The sequence below is a fragment of the Mauremys mutica genome, chromosome 13, assembly GCF_020497125.1.
Source record: "Mauremys mutica isolate MM-2020 ecotype Southern chromosome 13, ASM2049712v1, whole genome shotgun sequence".
In the NCBI taxonomy this organism is placed as follows: domain Eukaryota; kingdom Metazoa; phylum Chordata; order Testudines; family Geoemydidae; genus Mauremys; species Mauremys mutica.
The window spans coordinates 41,424,228-41,446,154 of record NC_059084.1 but is presented as its reverse complement, the minus strand read 5'-3'; the positions used below and the strand labels follow the sequence as shown (position 1 = coordinate 41,446,154).

The window sequence follows — 21,927 nt, the reverse complement described above, 5'->3', positions numbered from 1 at the left end:
ATGGAGATATACAATTCATATAAAGGGACAAAAGCATAGTATATGATTCGAGAGATAGATCAATAGATCAATCAATAGATAGATAACACCAATTATTGTGACTCATTTCATTATTAAACATTATTTATAAAAGGATATCTATGAGTATTTTACTCCAATGATCATTTACAAACAGCTGATAATAAATACCTGGTGTTTGAGCCATTTTCACTGGCAATCTTTTTAACATGCCCTGTTTCTCTTCCTTGAGTGGATAAATTAAACTATCACACCAGGGATCATTAAATAGGACGGTGCCAGTCCTCAACTGGTTTAAATTGATATTGCTCCACTTCCTTTTAATGTTTTGCACTAAGGCCCTGATCCAGCAAACACCTTTAGAAAGTGCTTAACTTTAAACACGTGAGTAGTTCCACTGATGATTTATATTTTAAAACTCATCCTTTATTGGATTAGGATTAGGGCTAGGTCTAAACTGGTGTCAGAACTGTCACCGCCTCAATATTTCTCCTTCCCCTGTTAATCCATCTCCTACAATTGATGCATTTGAATTACTCACCCCTTCTGGAGACTGGTTTAGTAAAACAGAATAAGAGTTGCCTCAAAGCTAGAATCTCCGGGTTGCCTTCACCCAGACTCACCAGGCCGTTATGCCCCTCCTGGGCTCCTAACTCCCTCTGACGGGTTTTGTTCCTGCTCTGCAGTGCAGGTCACTCAAGCCAGGCCTCCCCTCTGGCTGCCCTGGAGAGCTTCTTCAACAGTTCTCTCTGGCCCTGGGTCTCCTCTCTGCATCTCCTGCAGGAGGCTCCCTACTCCCTGACTTTCTTCTACTCTTTATCCCTGGAACAGAGATCACAGTTTGGGGTCCCTGGCTAGAATAGGAGCTCGACTCTCATCTCTTCATCCTAGAAGCCACAGTAACCCTGGATCCAGACATTTCCAGAAGTTGCGATCGTTAGAAACATGAAAGTGCAGCGTCTCTCCTCTCCTCTCCTCTCCTATCTTAATTTAGACACCAGGAGAACCATAATCTGCTGAGACAACTGAGCAAACAAATGCTGGTTCATTGACAGTGGAGTGCCTTCTGAACCCACAGCCCAAGTCTGTGAAACTTCAGGAAGTGGCCTATGGCCTACCCATTCTCCAAAGCTTTCCTTGAAGCCATGAACACAGGACAAAGAATCATAGAATCATAGAATCTCAGGGTTGGAAGGGACCTCAGGAGGTCATCTAGTCCAACCCCCTGCTCAAAGCAAGACCAAACGCAACTAAATCATCCCAGCCAGGGCTTTGTCAAGCCTGACCTTAAAAACCTCTAAGGAAGGAGATTCCACCTCCTCCTTAGGTAGCCCATTCCAGTTCTTCACCACCCTACTAGTGAAAAAGTTTTTCCTAATATCCAACCTAAACCTCCCCCTCTGCAACTTGAGACCATTACTCCTTGTTCTGTCATCTTCTACCACTGAGAACAGTCTAGATCCATCCTCTTTGGAACCCCCTTTCAGGTAGTTGAAAGCAGCTATCAAATCCCCCCTCATTCTTCTCTTCTGCAGGCTAAACAATCTCAGTTCCCTCAGCCTCTCCTCATAAGTCATGTGCTCCAGCCCCCTAATCGTTTTTGTTGCCCTCCACTGGACTCTCTCCAATTTATCCACATCCTTCTTGTATTGTGGGGCCCAAAACTTGACACAGTACTCCAAATGAGGCCTCACCAGTGCTGATTAGAGGGGAATGATCACATCCCTCGATCTGCTGGAAATGCCCCTACTTATACAGCCCAAAATGCCATTAGCCTTCTTGGCAACAAGGGCACACTGTTGACTCATATTCAGTTTTTCGTCCACCGTAACCCCTAGGTCCTTTTCTGCAGAAATGATACGACTGGGAAAAATTATATGGAGGTTTTGTTGATTTAGGAGGGAGAATGTTATGGTTGGTGAATGAGGCATCTTATCATTATCATTGAAAAGGGAAGAAGGCTAGTGTTGGTTGGGGGAATGGTGTAGATTGTAAATGGTGGGGGGCAAGATAGGTGGAGGAGGGAATGTCTGTGATTTTTGAAAGGTGGAGAAGTGTAGGGGTAGTGAAGGGCAGAGAAAACTGTGGCTGATTGAAGAAGGAGAATGTGCTAGCTCATTGGTGGAGAAAATTTTGCCATTTGCTTAATGGGGGAAAATTACAGTTAGATAATAGGAAAATTGCTTTCTGAAGGAAGGAGAATGTTATGCTGGATGAATTGCTTAGTACTTGTTGGACAAAGTCAATGTATTTTACATGTGTTCTTACGGTACTGGGCACAGACCTACAGTTTGGGCTCTCTTATCAGTCAAGATAGATAAGAAATACAAATATTGCGGTGACTTGATCCTATGGCTCAGACCACAAGGCTATATCTGTAGAAGAGATTATCCAGTTGGATGGTCCCATTCCTGCAGCCGTTGCTCAGTCTGCACTGCCACTGACTGCTGCCAGAATGCTGAGTAAGGGCTGAAGGACCTGGCCCTGGCATCCCAAATTCAGCCCCAAACAAGAACTCATTCTCCAATGTAGAGCAACAGCAGGGGTTGAAAAATGCTTCCAAATACCTGAAGTCTGCAGAGAAAGCGCTCTGGTTCCTCAGTGCAAGACAGTGTGTCGCAGATCACATGGTCTTTGTCAGCAGATGGAACAAAAGCCTCGTTAGGCAGAGCTCTGTGCACTGAACGTAAGAACATAAGAACGGCCAAACTTTGTCAGACCAAAGGTCCATCTAGCCCAGTGTCCCGTGTTCCAACAGTGGCCAATACCGAGTGCCCAAGAGGGAATGAACAGAACAGGTCATCATCAAGTGAGCCATCCCCTGTCGCCCATTACCAGCTTCTGGCAAACAGAGGCTAGGCACACAATCCCTGCCCATTCTGGCTAACAGCCATTGATGGGCCCAACCTTCTTGAACTTATTTAGCTCTTTTTTGAACCCTGTTATAATCTTGGCCTTCACAACATCCTCTGGCAAGGAGTTCCACAGGTTCACTGTGCATTGTGTGAAAAAATAGTTCCTTTAGTATGTTTTAAATCTGCTGCCTATTAATTTCATTTTGTGACCCGTAGTTCTTGTTTTATGGGAAGGAGTAAATAACACTTCCTTATTTACTTCCCCCACACCAGTCCTTATTTTATAAACCTCTATCATATTCCCTCCTGAGTCACTGGAGGGTCATTTGCTGAGCAACCCCCGCCCCACTCCTTAGTGGAGAAGCCATTCTGGAGAAGCTGCTTCCCAAATGTTTGAGTTGGATTCTCCAACAAGACACCTTGGAAGACAGGGTGATGAGCCCTAGACAGACCTTAGAGGAGAGGGCGGTGGTATTCAGGGGAAACTGTTGGAGCTTCAGTCTATGACAACACCCTATCCCCATCCACACACATAAAGGGCTTTCAAGAGACACCCGCAATCCCAAATAAACAAAGTGAACTCTGACAGGCTAGGCCCTCAGTTGGTGTAAATTGGCCATAGCTCGATTGAAATCAAAGGGCCAGGTCATCTGTTGGTGTAAATAGCCCTAGCTACTCTGAAATCCATGGAACTGCATCAGTTTACACCAGCTCAGGACATGACCTTTCATTTTTCATGCTTGCCTCTGGGTACCTCTTAGTGTCCAACTTTGAGCACCCTGGGCAGCCTGAGTTGTGGGTTCTTCTGGTGGCTGCCTCCCAAGAGCGGCTGATGCAATGCAGGGGAAAAAGTTCTCTGCTGCCCCAGTAGTAATCATGCGGAGTTAATGAAGGAACAGGTTATTCCAGGCCAGCTAAGCTTCTGGTGCTGCTAGTCTCTTAGCTATTGTATGTCACATGCCTGTGCTATAAATATACATTTGACTTGTCAAATACCTTAGCCAAATCTGCCTTGTTTTTTTAGCCAAGGGTCCTTTCAGGGATGTTGCCATTGTGTGAGATCCAGGGCAGGTGCTGTTCCCCCTCTGTGGGGTTAGGGTTGGCTAGGACAGGTTGTCCAGGTGGTTTGTTCCTGAGGTCACATCAGAGCTGGGCTCAACAGCTCTGGAGACTGGATTCAGCTATTTAGCCCCAGAGCAGGGACATACTGAGCTGTGATGGTGTTTGATGCCTGGACAACCTAGGAGCAGTTCTAGATCTTCAGAGGTTTTCAGTCCCTCATCGCATTTAGTCCATCACCTCTTTGCCAAGCCTGCCTGAGGAGGGGAGCAGGGAGCACCCATCTGTGGAGTGGCTCCCTGTCCGCTAGGAACTGCGGAGAGACCAGCGACTCAGGAAATCCATCTATGAGACATGGAAACCGCTGCTGGATAATGCAGTGATGTTTACATGAAAGAGATAAGGTGATAGACTGTTGTGAATGGACATATATAGATAGATAGTGGCCAAATTTTCTACCACCGGAGGATCAAATGCATCACAAATTGGGAAAAATTATCCAAAGACCAACGCAGTAAGTTTGCTATTTCAATTCAATATATTGGAGTATTAATGTACAGGGCAAATTTAAGAACCTAAATCTGACTTCCAATTTTAACTCTTTATGACTTTTGCTATCTATTTAATCAAACAAGTAGGGATAGTCAGATTTTTTTCTTTCCTTTTTGTTAGTAAATATTGGCTTTTCATACAAGACCCCCAAATCCTCAAATTGGATTTGGCAACAGAGAACCAATCATTTTCTGCTGAAAACCGCCGAAAACTGGAAAAGTCTAACCAAAACTCCCCCTTCACAAAAGGAAAAAAATGGCCTTTGGATCGATAGATAGATAGATAGATAGATAGATAGATAGATAGATAGATTTAACTGAAAACCAATTTTTTTCTTTTAAAACAGTTTAACAAGTACATTTTTCACCAGCTGTATTTGGAAATTATCTTTCAGGCAGGGTAGGAAGCAGTAATATTGTCCAATGATACCATAATTTCAAACACCATCATCCTGTCCTATCCATTTTTATTTCTGTGTCAAAGAAATAGCAGCAGGATGGCAGGACTGAGTAAACAGCAGAGTTGACAGCCCAGGGAATATGGGCTGTACCTAACAGGCATACTAGCACCTTGAAACTCAGAGTCGGGATTCAGTCAAGAGGTTGCAGACTATCTGTCTGGACCCTGCCCAAGGACATTAAGGGCACATCTACACTGCAGCTAGGAATGTGCTTCCCAACTCAGGTAGGCAGATTTCACTAGCTATGCTGTAAAAATAACAGAGTAAATGCCAGCAGCACATGGAATGGCTCAGTCTAGCCACCTCATAAGAACATAAGAACATAAGAATGGTCATACTGGGTCAGACCAAAGGTCCATCTAGCCCAGTATCCTGTCTTCCAACAGTGGCCAGTGCCAGGTGCCCCAGAGGGAATGAACAGAACAGGTTACTATCAAGTGATCCATGCCCTGTCACCCATTCCCACTTCTGGTAAACAGAGGCTAAGGACACCATCCCTGTCCATCTTGGCTAATAGCCATTGATGGACCTATCCTCCATGAATTTATCTAATTCTTTTTGAACCTCAGTACAAACCCGGCTGAACTCCATGGGTACATAGACAGATGGAGCCTGAGCTGCTGACCAGGCTACCTCAGGGCTACATGGGTAAGTTTTCTACAGTAACTTCAGCAGAGCTATCCCATGTCTGTTTAATGGAGCTGGGAAGATGCTCCCTGTTGCAGCATTGACAGACCCCAGGAGGTCAAGGGGACAGGAATCCAGACCTCCTGGTCTATCACCATATCCCGTGTGCAACACTGCTGCCAGCTGAGCACGAAGGCTGTAAATGGGTGCACTGAGCATGCATATGATAAGACACAGCCCATCCCCCATAGAGTTCATAGAAAACCAGGCAGACAAAGGGGGCGAGGGGAAACACAACTCAGGTCTTTTGACGGTTGCTGCCCTACTCAGGCCAGACATAAAGTCACTGAGCGATTCTACTAGCCCATCAACACCCAGAGATGAGAGTGGAGCTGGGATTGGTGCCATCAGTCAATTTGTAACCAGGTATCAGGTCATCTATATACAGAGCTTGGGAAGGAATCATTACACACAAGATTACACTTTGGATGCTCAGCGAGTCTGTCATATTTCCCTTGTGGGAATCAGGTGGTCTTGGAGTTGTAGTACTTTAGTTTCATGCCCAAGGTTTTCCTCTGTTGTTTGACAGAGCGGAGGGACCATCTTTGCTAGATCTGTGGGCTTGCGTTGTAATTTGTTCCAGTCTTTAATGCATTTGTTCAACTGGCATCTTAGGCCAGATACTCACATGGTGTACACTAGGGTGACCAGATAGCAATTGTGAAAAATTGGGACAGATGGTGTGTGTGTTGGCAGGGGAGGGTAATAGGAGCCTATATAATACAAAACCTTGAGTATTGGGACTGTCCCTATAAAATCAGGACATCTGGTCATCCTAATGTAAACTGATGCTGCCCCGTGGACTGTAAGAGAGTTATGTCAATTGGCACTAATGGGCTGAGTAGTGGGCTGATTGCATGCAGTATTTGTAGCCATATTGGTCCCAAGTTTATAGAATCATAGATTCTAGGACTGGAAGGGACCTCGAGAGGTGATCAAGTCCAGTCCCCTGCCCTTATGGCAGGACCAAATACTGTCTACTCCATCCCGGATAGACATTTATCTAACCTACTCTTAAATATCTCCAGAGATGGAGATTCCACAACCTCCCTAGGCAATTTATTCCAGTGTTGGTTGGTTATTAGAGAGCCAAGGTGGGTGAGGTAGTCTGTGTGGTTTGAAAGTTTGTCTCTCTCATCAAGTGAAGTTGGTCCAATAACGGATATTGCTTCACTTAACTTGTCTCTCTAGTGATCTGATTGTCAGAGGTGAGGAAGGATGGAAGGAGTGCTGTGCACATTTCACAGTAGGTGATAAGGCATTATTCAGAAGGCAATAATGGTAATTCCCTCTGACTCTCTAATCCTGATCATTGCCCTTCTCCTTCCCTCCACAGCTATCACACAACGTAATTAGGAAGAAAATGTTCAACCGAACTACTGTGACCGAGTTCCTTCTCCTGGGATTCTCTTACGTTCGGGAGCTGCAGATTTTGCACTTTGTGGTGTTTCTAATGATTTACCTGGCAGGTCTGATGGGGAATCTTCTCATCATCACAGCCGTAGCCCTCAACCACCATCTTCACACCCCCATGTACTTCTTCCTGGTCAATCTGTCCATCCTGGACCTTGGGTTCATCTCCATCACCATCCCCAAATCCATGGCCAATTCCCTCATGAATACCAGTGTGATTTCTTATATTGGATGTGTCACCCAAGTCTTTCTCTTTATGTTCTTTGGTTCAGCTGATCTCGGCATCCTGACTGTCATGGCATACGACCGATATGTTGCAATCTGCCAACCACTGCACTATGAGAGAGTGATGAACAGGAGAGCTTGTGTCCAAATGGCAGCCAGTGCCTGGATCAGTGGTATTCTTTACTCTTCCCTGCACACTGGGAACACATTTGCAATATCCTTCTGTGGAGGTAACAGAGTGGATCAGTTCTTCTGTGACATCCCCCAGCTACTCAAGCTTGCCTGCTCTGACTCAGACCTCAGTGAAACTGCGGCTATTGTCTTCAGTGCATGCTTAGTCTTAATCTGCTTTGTTTTCATAATTGTGTCATATGTTCAGATCTTCAAAACTGTGCTGAGAATCCCCTCAGAGCAGGGCCGGCATAAAGCCTTCTCCACCTGCCTCCCTCACCTCATTGTGGTCTCTTTGTTTATTTTCACTGCCATATTTGCCTACCTGAAACCCAGCTCAAGTTCCACATCACGGCTGGATCTCATGCTGGATGTCCTCTATGCTGTAGTGCCTCCAATCCTGAATCCAATCATCTACAGCATGAGGAACAAGGAGATCAAAGTTGCCCTGAGGAAATTGATTGGATGGAGGTTATTCATAACAAATAAAATGCCCATTTTTCTCTTTTGTTTTTAAGTTCCTTCTATGTTTCCTTCGAAATAAACTGTTAAAATAAATAAATAGATGTCATCTATTGAGGGTGTCCATTTTTCTTCTCTTTGATGCGGTTTTGTGAACAAGCTGAACATTTTCTTTCCACAATGATAAAGGGGTGCAGATGAGAATCTGAATGGTTGATGTCCTGCTGAAATAATTTTACAAATACAGATGGGATATCAACATCACTGATTTAATACTGACCTGGCTCTGGCCCAAAGACACTAGGCTAAGTTCAATAGTGACATAAACATTGGTTTAAGTAGTATTGTTGAAGCCATGTTGGTCCCAGGATATCAGAGAGACAAGGTGTGTGAAGTAATATATTTTATTGGATCAACTTCTGCAGGTGAGGGAGACAAGCTTTCAAACTTATACAAAGCTTTTCTTCAGATCTGAAGATGAGCTCTGATTAAGCTTGAAAACTTGTTTCTCTCACCAACAAAGTTGCTCCACCTTCTCTCTCTAATAAATACTGCTGTGTGTTATTTGTCTGGTGTCATATTATAATATTGGTGCAAGTGGAAAAGTTCCATCACATGCACTAACCAAGCATTTCATGCACCATCCAGTGTAAATCTATTCACACTCAAGCTGAGACAGGGTCTCACAAACTGGCCTATTATTAATCTTCAAATACCATCTTTGTGCATGGTTATGTACACTACATATATGATGTGCAGAAGCATAGTATGTGATGCGAGAGACAGGGCAAGAAATAGTCCTTACGCAGAACTATAAAGCTGTCACTTGATTCTATATGTACACACACACACACACACACACATGCACACACATATATATATGATTCCACTGGGTTTCTGGTTGTGGATAAGTGCATCCCAGCAGTCCGGACTGAGACACACATCCCTTCTGGCTGGTCAGTGTCTTCCACTGAGTATCCTAGGGGCCTCCTTGCCTAGTGCACTGGCTTTTGTGGATCCTATTCTGAGGTGTCTGTCTCTCCCTGTTCACTGTATAGGGATGCTGGGGGCCTAACACAGGCTTTGTGGATCCTGGTGCTTGTAGAGTACCTAAGGGCCACATTTTAAAGGTATGTAGGAGACTTGTGTGGTTTCTAGAAGTATGAATTTAGGGTTTTGAAAGTTTAGGGTCTCTGCCAATCTCAGTGGAGATAGGGATCAGCTCACCTCTAGATCACATGGAACAATATGGTCGCAAGTGGGCATAAGACAAAAGGCCATTCCATTCACTGGATATCTGACAGTCCGTAGTGGTGGGCACCTTTGAAAATGAAGTTGGCTGGAAAAGGCAGCTGAGGGCTTTGTAACATGGGAATTGATTCAGATTTAAAAAATTGGCCTGTGATGGGTTGGATCACAGAAACCCTCTTGGGAGCTGCCACCTGATGTGCCAAGACTACTTCTACCCCTGCCTTCCCTGCCAGCTCAGGGCCCCAGCACCGTGTCTTGCTGAGCCAGACACGCCCGACTGCTCCAACACAGACCCAGGGTCTGAATTATTTGCCCCAAAGCTGCAGGTTTAGCTGAAAGCAGCTAACAGAAGTGTTCCTGTCTTTAACACTCAGATGCCCAACTCCCAATGGGGTCTAAACCCAAATAAATCCGTTATACCCTGTATAAAGCTTATACAGGGTAAACTCATAAATTGTTCACCCTCTGTAACACTGATAGAGAGATATGCACAGTTGTTTGTTCCCCCAGGTATCAATACATACTCTGAGTTATTAAATAAGTAAAAAGTGATTTTATTAAATACAGAAAGTAGGATTGAAGTGGTTCCAAGTAGTAACAGACAGAACAAAGTAAGTCACCAAGCAAAATAAAATAAAATATGCTAATTGTAGCAGGGTGGACCCCTGCTCCTCCCCTAAAGGGTTAAAAACAGCCCTGGGAAGGGGGATGTGGCTGGAGAAAGCAGCTTTTAAGCTGGGCTGATTGGGAAGTGGCTGCAGCTGGGCCACGCCCCAATCAGGCCCAGCTGGCCCCTATAAAAGAGGCTGTGAGCCAGAAGCCGAAGGAAAAAAGAGTCTCTCTCTGCATTCAGAGGGAGATGGGCCTGGCTGCAGGGAGCTAGACCGGATACCTGAGTGGAGCAGGGCTGGGGAAAGGCAAAGGAGCTGGGGAGCCCCAGCCTGGAAAGCCCCAGGCTGCTGCCTAGCATTGGGCTAACAGGTACTGGGGGTTGCAGAGGGCAGCCCAGGGGTAGGCCAAGGCAGCAGGTCCAAACCCTCCTTTCCAGTGATGAATAGGCTAATAGTGCAGTCTGCCCCAGGATGTGGGGCTAGACAATGACTGGCAGTGGCCATACACTGAGGCAAGGTGAGGATAGAGGGTGGGGGTTCCCTGGAGAGGGGAGACCCTGAGAGAAAGAGGTTACTGCCAGGGGGCAGCACCCCATGTAAAAGGGCACCGGGGTCCAGGGAGGGACTCGGGGCCAGAGAACAGGCGGATCACTGGCCTGCAGAGGGCGCTCTGTGGTGGAAACCAAGCTAATTCCCCGGAGTCACCAGCAGGAGGCGCCACAGGGGTGAGTCCAACCTATTTACATAATCTATTTCTAATCAAACTGAATACAGATAAGATCCTCACCAGTTCCAGAATGCTCCCTTTTACAGACTAATCTCCTTTTAGCCTGGGTCCAGCAATCACTCACACCCCTTGCACACTGTCTTTTGTTCCAGTTTCTTTCAAGTATCCTGGGGGGTAAAGAGGCTCTCTCTTTAGCCAACTGAAGACAAAATGGAGTGGTCTCCCAGGGGGTTAATTAGAGACTTTCTCCTCACTCATATGCAAAGTCCAGCTCCAAGATGGGGTTTTGGAGTCACTTGGGCAAATCACATGTCCATGCACGACTCACAGTTTTTTACAGGTAGAATCCATTGTTTACATGCTACCTTGAACATCCTCAAGTAGACTTCTTATGTGGAGTGGAGCATTCCAAGATCCATTGTCCTTTAAGTGTTTCATGATTAGGTACTTAATTTCAACATTCCTTTCTCCGGGAACTGACCAAATGCTCTACTAAGGTTATTTAGAAATCAAGCCAGTACACAGCCAACATTAATAACATTCATAACTTCTAATACAAAAATGATCCATGCATACAAATAGTATTAATACATTCAGTAAATCACAACCTAAACGGAGATATGTTACAAGGCATATGTAGCATAAAACACATTCTAAACATATTTCCATAAAGCCTTATGGGAGGTACCGTCACAGGCCCATCTTTTTACTATTGGCTAAACAAAACCACCAGAAACAAATATTCTCGAGTTTTGGGGTGTTCAGCATCCAAGCTAGCATTCATTGTTGCCTTTATACTGACCATTCCCCCTATATGTAAATCAATGTTTAGTTAGAATCTTCTGATGCATTTGAGGTGGCCTGTATGAAATGGACTGGGGATCTCTGTGCAGTTCCCTGATGATCTGTGTTCCCAATACACAAACATCAATCTTACTGGCAATATAACTCCACCTTTGTGTCCCATTACTATAGAGAGGCACAGGGACATGAAGAAGAGAATCTTCTGTCATCTACAGCAAGGGTCCCACTAGGGCAGGGTAAATGCCCATTTTCAGGGAATGGTGAGTGGGGGAAGATTGCTCAGCTTCAGGTTCTATGTGTTCTATTAAAAATGTAAGACTTCATATCTTTGGGATAATGATTTGAACACTAAGGCCTAGTCCACACTACAGGGTTAGCTCAATATAACCTGCCTTGTGTAGACCTAGCAGTAGAAGTGTCTTAGCTTAAATTTTGCTCCCGCCAATGTAAGTGGCTCTGTACACCAATTTACTAAAACCATCTCGCCAAGCATCGTAGACTCATGCTTGATGTAATTAGGCTGACACAGTGTCAGTGTACATAAGTACATAAGAACATAAGAACGGCCGTACTGGGTCAGACCAAAGGTCCATCTAGCCCAGTATCCTGTGTACCAACAGTGGCCAATGCCAGATGCCCCAGAGGGAGTGAACCTAACAGGCAATGATCAAGTGATCTCTCTCCTGCCATCCATCTCCATCCTCTGACAAACAGAGGATAGGGACACCATTCCTTACCCATCCTGGCTAACAGCCATTAATGGATTTAACCTCCATGAATTTATCCAGTTCTCTTTTAAATGTTGTTACAGTCCTAGCCTTCACAACCTCCTCAGGTAAGGAGTTCCACAAATTGTCTGTGCACTGTGTGAAGAAGAACTTCCTTTTATTTGTTTTAAACCTGTTTCCTATTAATTTCATTGAGTGTCCCCTAGTTCTTGTATTATGGGAATAAGTAAATAACTTTTCCTTATCTACTTTCTCCACATCACTCATGATTTTATATACCTCTATCATATCCCCCCTTAGTCTCCTCTTTTCCAGGCTGAAAATCCTAGCCTCTTTAATCTTTTCTCATATGGGACTGTAGACGGGTCGAACTCACCCCCGTGGCGCCTCCTGCTGGTGACTCCGGGAATTAGCTCTATTCCAGCGCTGGAGCGCCCTCTGCAGGCTGGTGATCCTCCTGTCCTCTGGCCCCCGTGTCCCTCCCTGGACCTGGTGCCCTTTTACATGGGGTGCTGCCCCCTAGCAGTAACCCCTTTCTCTCTAGGGTTCCCCTTCTCAGGGAACCCCCACCCTCTATCCCCACCTTGCCTCAGTATTGGCTACTGCCAGTCATTGTCTAGCCCCACACTCTGGGGCAGACTGCAGTATCAGCCTACTCATCACAGGCAAAGGGGTTTGGACCTGCTGCGTTGGCCTACCCCTGGGCTGCCCTCTGCAACCCCCAGTACCTGTTGGCCCTTCGCTAGGCCGCAGCCTGGGGCTTTCTAGGCTGGAGCTCCCCAGCCTTTTCCCAGCCCTGCTTCACTCTAGGTACCTTGCCTATAGCCCCTGCAGCCAGGCCCTTCTTCCTCTTTAGGCAGAGGAAGACTGACTGTGCTTCTGGCTTCCCTGGCCTTTTATAGGGCCAGCTGTGGCCTGATTGGGATGTGGCCCAGCTGCAGCCACTTCCCCAATCAGCCCAGCTTTTAGAGACACATCTCTCAAGCCCTGCCAGGCCACTTTTTAAACCCCGCAGGGCAGAAGCAGGAGTCCACCCTGCTACAGGGACCCTCTCCAATCCCCTAATCATTTTAGTTGCCCTTCTCTGAACCTTTTCTAGTGCCAGTATAACTTTTTTGAGATGAGGGAACCACATCTGTACGCAGTATTCAAGATGTGGGTGTACCATGGATTTATATAAGAGCAATAATATATTATCCATCTTATTCTTTATCCCCTTTTTAATTATTCCTAACATCTTCTTTGCTTTTTTGACCGTCTCTGCACACAGCGTGGACATCTTCAGAGAACTGGCCACGATGACTCCAAGATCTTTTTTTCTGATTTGTTGTAGCTAAATTAGCCCCCATCATACTGTATGTATAGTTTGGGTTATTTTTTCCAATGTGCATTACTTTACATTTATCCACATTAAATTTCATTTGCCATTTTGTGAGATATTTTTGAAGTTCTTCACAGTGTGCTTTGGCCTTAACTATCTTGAGCAGTTTAGTATCATCTGCAAACTTTGGCCTGGTCTACACTGGGGGGGGAGGGTTTCGATCTAAGGTACACAACTTCAGCTATGCGAATAGCGTAGCTGAAGTTGAAGTACCTTAGTTCGAATTACTTACCCGTCCCCACGGCGCGGGATCGATGTCCGCGGCTCTCCCGTCGACTCCGCCACTGCTGTTCGCGGTGGTGGAGTTCCGGAGTTGACGGGAGCCTGTTCGGAGTTCGATATATCGCGTCTAAATGAGACGCGATATATCGAACTCCGAGAAATCGATTGCTACCCGCCGATATGGCGGGTAGTGAAGACGTACCCTTTGCCACCTCACTGTTTACCCCTTTCTCCAGATCATTTATGAATAAGTTGAATAGGATTGGTCCGAGGAGAGACCCTTTGGGAACACCACTAGTTACCCCTCTCCATTCTGAGAATTTACCATTAATTCCTACCCTTTGTTCCCTGTCTTTTAACCAGTTCTCAATACATGAAAGGACCTTCCCTTTTATCCCATGACAACTTAATATACGTAAGAGCCTTTGGTGAGGGACCTTGTCAAAGGCTTTCTGGAAATCTAAGTACACTTTGTCCACTGGATCCTCCTTGTCCACATGTTTGTTGACCCCTTCAAAGAACTCTAATAGATTAGTAAGACACAATTTCCCTTTAGAAAAACCATGTTGACTTTTGCCCAACAATTTATGTTCTTCTATGTGTCAGACAATTTTATTCTTTACTATTGTTTTGACTAATTTGTCCGGTACCGAGCTTAGATTTACCGGTCTGTAATTGCTGGGATCACCTCTAGAGCCCTTTTTAAATAGTGGTGTTACATTAATTAGCTAATGTAGACACTGTGTTGCTTATGTTGACTGTTACTGACTTTCAGGAGCTGTCCCATAATGCCCCTGTCATAACTGTAAAGGGAAGGGTAAGAACCCTCCTGTATACAATACTATAAAATCCCTCCTGGCCAGAGGCACCAAAATCCTTTTACCTGTAAAGGGTTAAGAAGCTCAGGTAACCTGGCTGACACCTGACCCAAAGGACCAATAAGGCGACAAGATACTTTCAAATCTTGGGAGTGGAGGGGAGGCTTTTGTTTGTGCCCTTTTTTTGGGGTGTGTTCACTCTTGGGACTAAGATGGAGCGGACATCAATCCATGTTCTCCAAATCTTTCTGAACAAGTCCCACATATTTCAAACTTGTAAGTAACAGCCAGGCAAGGTGTGTTAGTTTATCTTTGTTTTCTCAACTTGTGAATGTTCCCTTTGCTAGACGGATGTTTATCCCTGTTTTGTTGTAACTTTGAAAGTAAGGCTAAAGGGAGTTCTTCTGGGCTCTTTGAATCTGTTTACCCTGTAAATTTATTTTCCATCCTGATTTTACAGAGATGATTTTTACCTTTTTTTTTTAAATAAAATCCTTCTTTTAAGAACCTGACTGATTTTTCCATTGTCCCAAGACCCAGGGGTTTGTGTCTTTGATCACTTTGTAACCAATTGGTTAGGAAATTATTCTCAAGCCTCCCCAGGAAAGGGGGTGTAAGGGCTTGGGGGGATATTTTGGGGGAAGAGGAAGGCCAAGTGGTCCTTTCCCTGTTTCTTGTTAAATCACTTAGTGGTGGCAGCATACCAGGATTTAACCTAAGCTGATAGAAATAAGCTTAGGGGAGCTTTCATGCAGGTCCCCACATCTGTACCCTAGAGTTCAGAGTGGGGAAGGAACTCTGACAGCCCCACACTGACAATACAATCTGTACAAGTGCTCCCGGTGAGGATGCACAACACTGACACAAGGGGCCAAGTGTGCATGCAAACAAGTATTTTAATAACTGTGGTGGCTGTATGCTGAAGTAAGTTAGGTCAACATAATTCTGTAGTGTAGACATGGCCTTGGGGTTAGGGTGATGCAAAGAAAATTAGGACACAAGTGTGCAAGACAAAAAAAACCCTGTGTATTAAGGCTGGAATAATTAATTCCAGTCAATGAGAGTTGGGCACCTAACTCCCTTAGGCCACTCTGACAATCCATGTCACAGATCACTGCCTGGAGCAAGAGTCCACTGTATTGTTCCACATTCTGCAGCACCTAGAGCCTACTTACTGCAGAGTCAGTTTCAAGTCCCTTCACAGGGCCAAGCCCATTCCCAGGCCCTCTCCATGGAACTCAGTGGATTTGTAGCCAGGATACATTGGGCCCATGCTGCTGAGCTGTTTTCTATTCACTACTCTGCTAATGCCCACTGGGGATAACCACAGCTCGGTGGCCCTCATGGGAATTTTCTATGAAATTCCCCATTCGGTCTGTTTTTTTAATTGCTTTAGTTGCTCTCAACACCTGAATCCCTGGGCTCTTGATACACCTTTGAACACCATGCAGAAGCTTAATGTTGTCGAAGAGACTGGGATAGATTGTGCCCAATGACATGAGGTCTCAGTTCACACCCCATTTCCATGTGAATGCTACAGACATCTCACAGCAGGATTGCCCTGGATGGCTCAGGAGATTAGAGATGAAGCAGCTGTTTTCACCTCTAACTCACCTGTTCAAACCTAGCCCCAGTGAGTACTGGCCTAGAGTTCTTCCTCTCTGACTTCCGAAGAAAGATTGACTTTGTGTCTCAACTCCTTGGACTCTTAATAACAGCACCCCCCAGACATCCCCTCCATCCAAGCTGGAATCAGCTGGCCCCCGTTAGCAGCCTCAGCAGAAACCAAGGACACACTCTGACCAGAAGAGACCATCTCAAAAGCGGAAGAGAGTAGTTCAGTCCCTCAGTCCCTGCCACTTCATGGCTTCACCATGGACACTGTGATAGCCATCAAAGGCAACAATTGTTGCCACTCAAAGACGTGGTGGGTTTTGTAGTGATGAGTTCAAAGCTGATGCACATGATCCATCATTTTCTTATGATATAATAATATATGGAGATATACCTATCTCATAAATCTGGATGGGACCCTGAAAGGTCATTGAGTTCAGGCCCCTGCCTTCACTAGGCAGAACCAAGAACTGATTTTGTGCTAGATCCTGAAGTGGCCCCCTCAAGGACTGAATTCATAACCCTGGGTTTAGCAGGCCAATGCTCAAACCACTGAGCTGTCCCTCCCCCTAAAGCCATGCCATTTGGAGGATTCTTCAATGGTTGTATTTGCTGTCATGTTACTTTTAAGAATATTTGCCATAATTATTTGGAGACACATTTTCAAATGTTGCTTTTATTTTGCACTCTGAAAGAACTCCAGATTTACACACAAAAGCTACATATTTAGACAGGGATTTCAAAGGAATCTAAGGTAGTTTATTCACTAGATAAGAATTCATAAGAACTAGATTCAGGCCCAGGCTGTCACAGGTATTTAGGTGCCTAACTCCCATGGGCCTCGGGTCCTTGTTTCTCCATTGACATACTTCGTGACTTTGGGAAATAGCCAGTACTTGGTGCTTCAAAGGAAGGCCAGAAATCACTTTGCCCAGTGGTGGACATGGGATGTAATTTTCCTCTTATGCCCACAGGCCATTAGGCACCAAATTAAATGGACAAATTTTCAAAAAAACACAATACACTGGGTGTTGAATAAAGCTGTTCATGAAATGATTGGTTTGTTTGCCTGTTTGTCAAATTTTTTCTTGGGAAATATTTTGAGGTTTCTTCAAAAAACCCTAAAGACAAAAATAATAATAAATAAATAAACCAAATGTAACCCTTCTGCCCCTCTGAGTTGGCAGCAACCAGGGACGGGTTCAGTATCCACGGGTTCCGTTTCAATAACTCAATGCAAACCGGCTCGAGTCCCCACCCAGTGACCTGGGACAATTACATACCACCCCCCTGGACACATCTAGGAGGCAATACTTCCCCTCTTGCAAGCACGGAGTCTGAGTGTAGCAAAATCCTTTTAATAAAGGAGGGAAACAATGCGGCATTACGCTGGGGAAACACCACAAACAGGATTCATAACATAACCATGAGCAAAAGACCCACCAAGTAAGTTTTGGCAATGTCCTTTTCCCCTTAGGGTCTTAAGTCCAATCACCTCAAAGTCCAACAACCCAAAAATCTCTGTCCCTGGTCAGTGCCGCCCCAGAGTTCAAAAGTTTATCTGCAGAGTTTTACCTCCCCCCAGCCTGGGTGGAAATGGGGGGGCACACAGGGTGTTAAGGGGCACTTTACATGGGCCGGGGCCGACTGATGTGCTTCTCCATGGAGTTCTGTTGCAGCCTTCACCATGACCAGCTCCACTCCACGAGCTGCGACGCTCCTCCAGCTGACCCGTGAGCCACTCCAGCCGTCCCCGCAAACCACTCCACTCCACTCGCTCACTGTTCCGTGGGCCACTCCAACCGTCCCACAAAGTGCTTCGCTCAGCTCCGCTCTGCTCACTGTTCCATGGGCTGCTCCAACCGTGCTGCAAACTGCTCCCCTCTGCTAGCCGCTTAGCGATAGACCTTCAGGCTCCCCTACTAGTTAACACAGCACTCAGCTCAGTAAGTTTAGCTCTTTTAGTGATTTCAGCTTGTAGTAGGGGAGCCCCAGTGCTGGTGCACCATTGGCCCAAAGTGAATTCAGCTCAGCAGCCTCTAGATGGACTCCTAATGGAATCAAAATTAACTCTGCTCTTCAACAGTGGAGAGAGGAGGAGGTGCAATTGGTGTTCCAGGCCCTCAAAAGGCACCCAAACCATCAAGTACACATACCAATCCCCAGCCAATCTCAATTCACTGCATTTTGGAACCCATGTCCCTTGTCTAACAAGTGCTAATTAGTTGATGGTGAGGTCCTCTGTCATAAAACAGGTTCATAGTCCCTCATTCACATAATCAGGGTAACAACATTTTATTCCTCTTGCCCCAATAACAGAGAAATTGAGGATCCCACAGCTGTCAAAGTGATCATTTTAGGCTGCCGTGGGCTATGCTAGGTGGGGTGGGTGTGCCTATGCAAACAAGATCAGCCCCTGAAATTCTTTTCCACACTTGCCATAATTCACAACCAGATGTCAGGGTAGAGCTCATCCTGACTCTGCTTACACAAACAAAACCTGATATTTTTTCTTTAGAAAAAAACAGAATTTCAATGAGAACTGATTTTTTGAAGAAATTTTCAAGGGGAAATATCAGATGAGTTTGCAAAATGAAAAATTAAAAACAAAGGAATTGGAAAGTGTCAAGGAAAAAGCCAACATTTCTGAGTGAAACATTTAGTCGATAATTATCTTATTTTTGACATTTCAAAATGTCAGTACTTTTGGCATTTTTGGTGTGTTGAAAACAAGATGAAGTGAAATAATAGAAAGAAGCCCATTTGTGTGTTCTTGGTATGAGTAGAGGTGTGAGTGTGTGTGTGTGTGTGTGTGTGTGTGCACGCCCGTGTGCATGTATAAAAGACTAGCTCTGGGCCTGGTAAGAAACAGGGCGAGACAAGAGCAAAAGGAAGAAAGCAAACCAGCAGTCTGTAAGTACAGTGTGAACCTGGGAAGAGCCTGCAAAGAGGTTCTGGGCTTGTGGATGAACTAAGCTTGGATCTGTAAACTAAGAAACTACTCCTTTTGTCTTTGGTTCCTCCTCCTACAGAGAAGCAGGAATTTGTACATTCCTTGTAAATAAACAAGTTTGCATCAAAGAAAGTACCAGATTTTATTGTCATTTTCTACTTCCAGCTGGAACGAGCTACCAGGCTCCAAACTCTGGCTATCCACTTGTGTCAAAAAGGGGCAACATATCCAAACTCATGTTATTGAGATCAATGCAGGAGTAAATAGGTGAAATCTAATCGTTTGTGATATACAGAAGGTCAGACCACATGATCTCTTGGTCCATTTTGGGCTTAAACTCTAGGAATCTATGGCTTTATAGAGCTGCTCTCCACTATGTTGGCATCTGGTTCTAACAGATTTTAACACATTGATTATTTCCCCCTAAAAGGTTGGACTGACACAAAGAGGAAACAACCATGGTGTCATAATGACACTTGAGAAGCGTAATTTGACATTGATAAGAGGAAGCCATTTTCTGGATTAACATCCACCAAAAATAACCCAGATATTCACCCAGGGTCATAAAATGCAGTATATAAAGTATAGGAGGAAAAAGGCATAGAACAATCAGCCAGCTACTCTGTATTAATGAATTTATGGAAATTAATACCCTCAAAGAACACACAAGAAACATGAATATGCAATTGGTTGCTTAATTGAGACTAAAAGTTTTATAATACAATGTAGAAAGCCCAAGTTTTAGAATAATGTTAACATTGATGGACCCACTAATTAATGAAAATGACATCTCAAAGGGCCTGATTCTCGTTGATTGGCCAAGCCTATGAAGGTCTCACAATCAACTCGACAGCATTTCTTTGTCTGTCTGTCTATATACTCTGAAAACTTTTGAATACCACATCTGATCAGTTCCAAAATTTCAGGGCCTATTTTAGGAATCAAAGGCAGACATAGAACCACCGCTATGGGGGAAGGATGGAGGCCCTGGTATTGGAGGAGGGCAGGATGAGGGGCACAAAAAACTTCTGGTGGAGGGGAGATTGGTGGAGCTCCAGGGAGGAAGGCTAAAAACACATCTATTTGTGTAACTATTCACACAAATTATTACCAAATACTTCATCTATGGTAATTCATTCTACTTAAGCTCAGGAAAATATATAAGAAATGTAGTCATAAGGGCTAGAGAATATATGGAGGTATAGAAATGCCCTAAGGTTATTAGACAGAAATATTACAACATTTTAGGAGAAAATAAATAGATCTTTCAAGATTACTAAAGTTAGGCCACCTTTTGAACTCATAGCTATAGTACAAAGTTGGTTATTGACTCAGAGAAGGACCAATTCACCATTATTGCTAGCAGCCAGGTCTGTGAGAGCTCATGTTTGGAGAAGGACAGATCCACCAACGTTAGTAGCATGGAGAAATAAAGTATGGGAAATCCTTCCAGTGGAGAAAATGGCAGAGATCCCTAGCTCAGGGTCAAGTAGAATGAATAAGCAATTAATACCATGTTTGGCAGCTGAACATCACGAAAAAAACTTCATGCTAAGAGGTTCACCAATACAATTTTTCCCCATGTCACATACAGGAATTATGAATGAAAACATTTAATATGATGGGAAGTTCATGCAAGATAATTATTACAAAATGGAAAAAAAGCTCATTCAAGATCAATTCCATCCTTATAATTTCCTCTCTGAGAAAAGGATTCTTCTCATCAGTTTCCCGATGGCTTTTTTCATTTCAGCATTTTTCAGGGTGTAGATGATTGCATTCATCATTGGGGTGATTAGGGTGAAAAAGACTGAGGCCAACTTGTCCATGGGGAATTTCCGGAAGGGCCGAGCGTAGATGAAAATGGAAGGTATGAATTGTAAACACACAACTGTGATCTGGGTTCCACAGGTGGACAGAGCTTTGTGCTTCCCATCTGTGACGTGTTTCTTTATCTTGACTAAGATGATGGTGTATGAAATGAGCAGGATGATGAACATTACTATGACGAGCATCCCGCTGTTGGAGACCATCAGTAACTCAACCAAGTAGGTGTCAGTGCAGGCCAGTTTGATGACTTGTGGGACATCACAGTAGAAATTATCCAGGATGTTTGGACCACAGAATGGCAACTGGAGGACCAGTGCGATCTGAACAATTGAGTGAGCCAATCCACCCATCCATGCCCCTGCCACCAAGCCCACACACACTCCCTGGTTCATGATATTCAAGTAACGCAATGGTTTATAGATAGCTACATACCGATCAATTGCCATCAACACAAAAACGAAAATTGCAGCACCAGCGAAGAAGTGGAAGAAGAACATCTGGAGGATACACTCATTGAATGAGATGGCTCTGTGCTCAGAGAGGAGACCCAACAGCAATTTGGGAGCAGTAACTGATGAGTCGCTGACATCTAGGAAAGCCAAGTTGGCCAGCAGGAAGTACATGGGGGTGTGGAGCTGGTGCTCAGTTATCACTGTGATGATAATGGTAACATTTCCCACCCAAGTTGTAAGGTACACTATGAAGAAGATGATGAAGAGGCATCGCTGAATCTCAGGACTCTGGGTGAGTCCCAAAAGGACAAATTCTGTCACTGTGGAAGTGAGGTTCTGCTGTTCCATTTACTAGCCTCAAAACATGCCTACAGAGGCAACTGTAATAATTAGTATGAAGAAGTTCTTATTACTCCCTCCTTAAATTCATAATGTTAAGTAAGTATTAACTCCTCTTAACTGAATTTGGTTTAGGAATTTTCTTAGCTCACTAAATTCAGTCAGCCTCAGTGGAGGGCAACACTGCTTCAGCAGAACCTAGGAGCTACACCAGTGGTCATCATCCATTCTGAGGTTATTGGGAGTGAAGGAGAGCAGCGTACAATTCAAGCTCATGTCTAACTTCTCGCTCCAT

General features: G+C 44.6%; 2 protein-coding genes across 2 annotated transcripts; one reads left to right on the top strand and one right to left on the bottom strand.

Moving 5' to 3' along the window:
- The first annotated feature begins 6,994 nt into the window (after positions 1-6,994).
- On the top strand, positions 6,995-7,957 carry LOC123347343 (olfactory receptor 14A16-like). The gene has a single exon (XM_044984758.1). It carries the CDS (start codon positions 6,995-6,997, stop codon positions 7,955-7,957), a length of 963 nt encoding a protein of 320 aa, XP_044840693.1.
- A 12,742-nt stretch (positions 7,958-20,699) lies between these two features.
- LOC123348540 (olfactory receptor 4D9-like) lies at positions 20,700-21,641 on the bottom strand. Its single transcript, XM_044986052.1, has one exon. It carries the CDS (start codon positions 21,639-21,641, stop codon positions 20,700-20,702), a length of 942 nt encoding a protein of 313 aa, XP_044841987.1.
- Between the last annotated feature and the right edge of the window lie 286 nt (positions 21,642-21,927).

Bases quoted from the DNA above. Each gene is read 5' to 3' on its own strand.
- LOC123348540 (XM_044986052.1), bottom strand. From the start codon at position 21,641: ATGGAACAGCAGAACCTCACTTCCACAGTGACAGAATTTGTCCTTTTG.
- LOC123347343 (XM_044984758.1), top strand. From the start codon at position 6,995: ATGTTCAACCGAACTACTGTGACCGAGTTCCTTCTCCTGGGATTCTCT.